The sequence below is a fragment of the Penaeus monodon genome, chromosome 32 (genome assembly GCF_015228065.2).
Source record: "Penaeus monodon isolate SGIC_2016 chromosome 32, NSTDA_Pmon_1, whole genome shotgun sequence".
Classification (NCBI taxonomy): Eukaryota; Metazoa; Arthropoda; class Malacostraca; order Decapoda; family Penaeidae; genus Penaeus; species Penaeus monodon.
In genome coordinates, this window is record NC_051417.1 from 14,555,516 (window position 1) to 14,557,011 (window position 1,496).

General features: G+C 35.2%; 1 protein-coding gene across 2 annotated transcripts in view; it reads left to right on the forward strand.

The window, feature by feature from the left end:
- Positions 1 to 1,496, forward strand: part of LOC119593664 (kinase suppressor of Ras 2-like) — a gene marked incomplete in the record, with an annotated part of 30,909 nt that overhangs the window by 28,458 nt on the left and 955 nt on the right. For both annotated transcript variants that reach the window (XM_037942613.1, XM_037942614.1), the window contains 1 exon segment: positions 662 to 1,496. In XM_037942613.1, coding sequence (XP_037798541.1) covers positions 662 to 814 — 153 coding nt within the window.

Consider the following 1,496-nt stretch of genomic DNA (forward strand, 5'->3'; position numbering starts at 1 on the left):
GTGGCCAGCTGTTTAGAATAACAAAATTGTAAATTTCAAAGTATATATAATATGTTAACATAGATTAAAGGAAATGTTTTAAAAATAAAGCCAACTCAATCCTTTTGCACCTACATTTATGAAGAGATTACATTAATTGTCGAACCCTTTCCCTTTGAAAGGTATGTTTGTTATACAAAGTTGTAAATGACTTTTTGGGAGGGAATGCAATCACTTTTTATGGGCCTTCTTTGATTTGGATTCTTTACCATTGTGCCTGGACACTTTAACAGAATATAGACTGAAAACTAGCACTAAGGCCTTTTTTATTTCATATATGTCTGTATCAATCACAAACTATGAATTTATTGGTATATGTATGGATGGCATGACAACATGGGTGCTGTTTACCCACACTTGGCACATTACAATACTTCCCCTGAGTTTAGACCTTTTGACATATTAGCAGGCCTGGAGGCACTGGATTAATAGTTATTATGGTAGCAAAGGTCCTTTAGCATGTTATCATCAATGGTATCATTATTGATAATAGTCAATTTAGATATACATATTTACTTTTGTGTGTGTGTGGGGGGGGGGCTGCTTGCCTGTGGATGTGTTTGATTATTTGATTTTAATGTTGCATTATTTATTTTCTGATATTTATTTTGCCATCCCATAGGACATACTCATGGCCTGCTGGAGTTACCGGCCGGATGAAAGGCCAGAGTTCTCCACCATGTTGAACAGCTTGACAAGGCTTCCTAAGAAGCGGCTCCACCGCTCCCCTTCCCATCCTATCCACCTCTCACGTTCTGCAGAGAGCGTCTTGTAGACATCGGATTTCAAGTCGCAAAGACATGATGCAACTGTGGTTGAATTTGGAGAGTAAGTCACCTTGTGCTGCAATATTCAGACTTTTATTTTTCTGATGTGTTTCTTATTTTCTTTGTTGTCTTACTTTGTTCCAATGAATTTTAAAGCAGCCAAAAGTGAATGCAGCAAGTGTGCACAACACTGATTTGGGATTGGATGGTGTTAGGATAAGCATTTTTCCAAATATGTTTGTCCTTAGAGAACATGCAGATAGGATGTAGAAGCACAAACCTTCTGCAGTTTTTTCTACTAGTGGTGGGTGACAAAGTGTCACTTTTGTTTTCTGTTAGGAAATTAGATTTTGTGCTCAATTTTGCTCTGCAATTTTGCTGCTTACTACTTTGTTTGTAAAATCTGTATAATGAATCTTGAAAGTAAGACTTAAAAGGGAAGAAATGAAAAATGTAATAAGTACGTATTAAGTATTTTTTCTCATACTAATGGAAATTCTATTAATTGGGAAGGTAATATCATGTTATTTATTCATAATGTACTTTAAAAGAACCCTCCCAGTACAAGAATGCTTGGTATCAACACAGAGTAAGCATGTATTCTTGATAATGTAGTCTATTATATGAATCCTTTCTATTCAAGCTGTTTAGTCTAAATTATAGTGTTGTTTTAATTTATTGATGGAAACT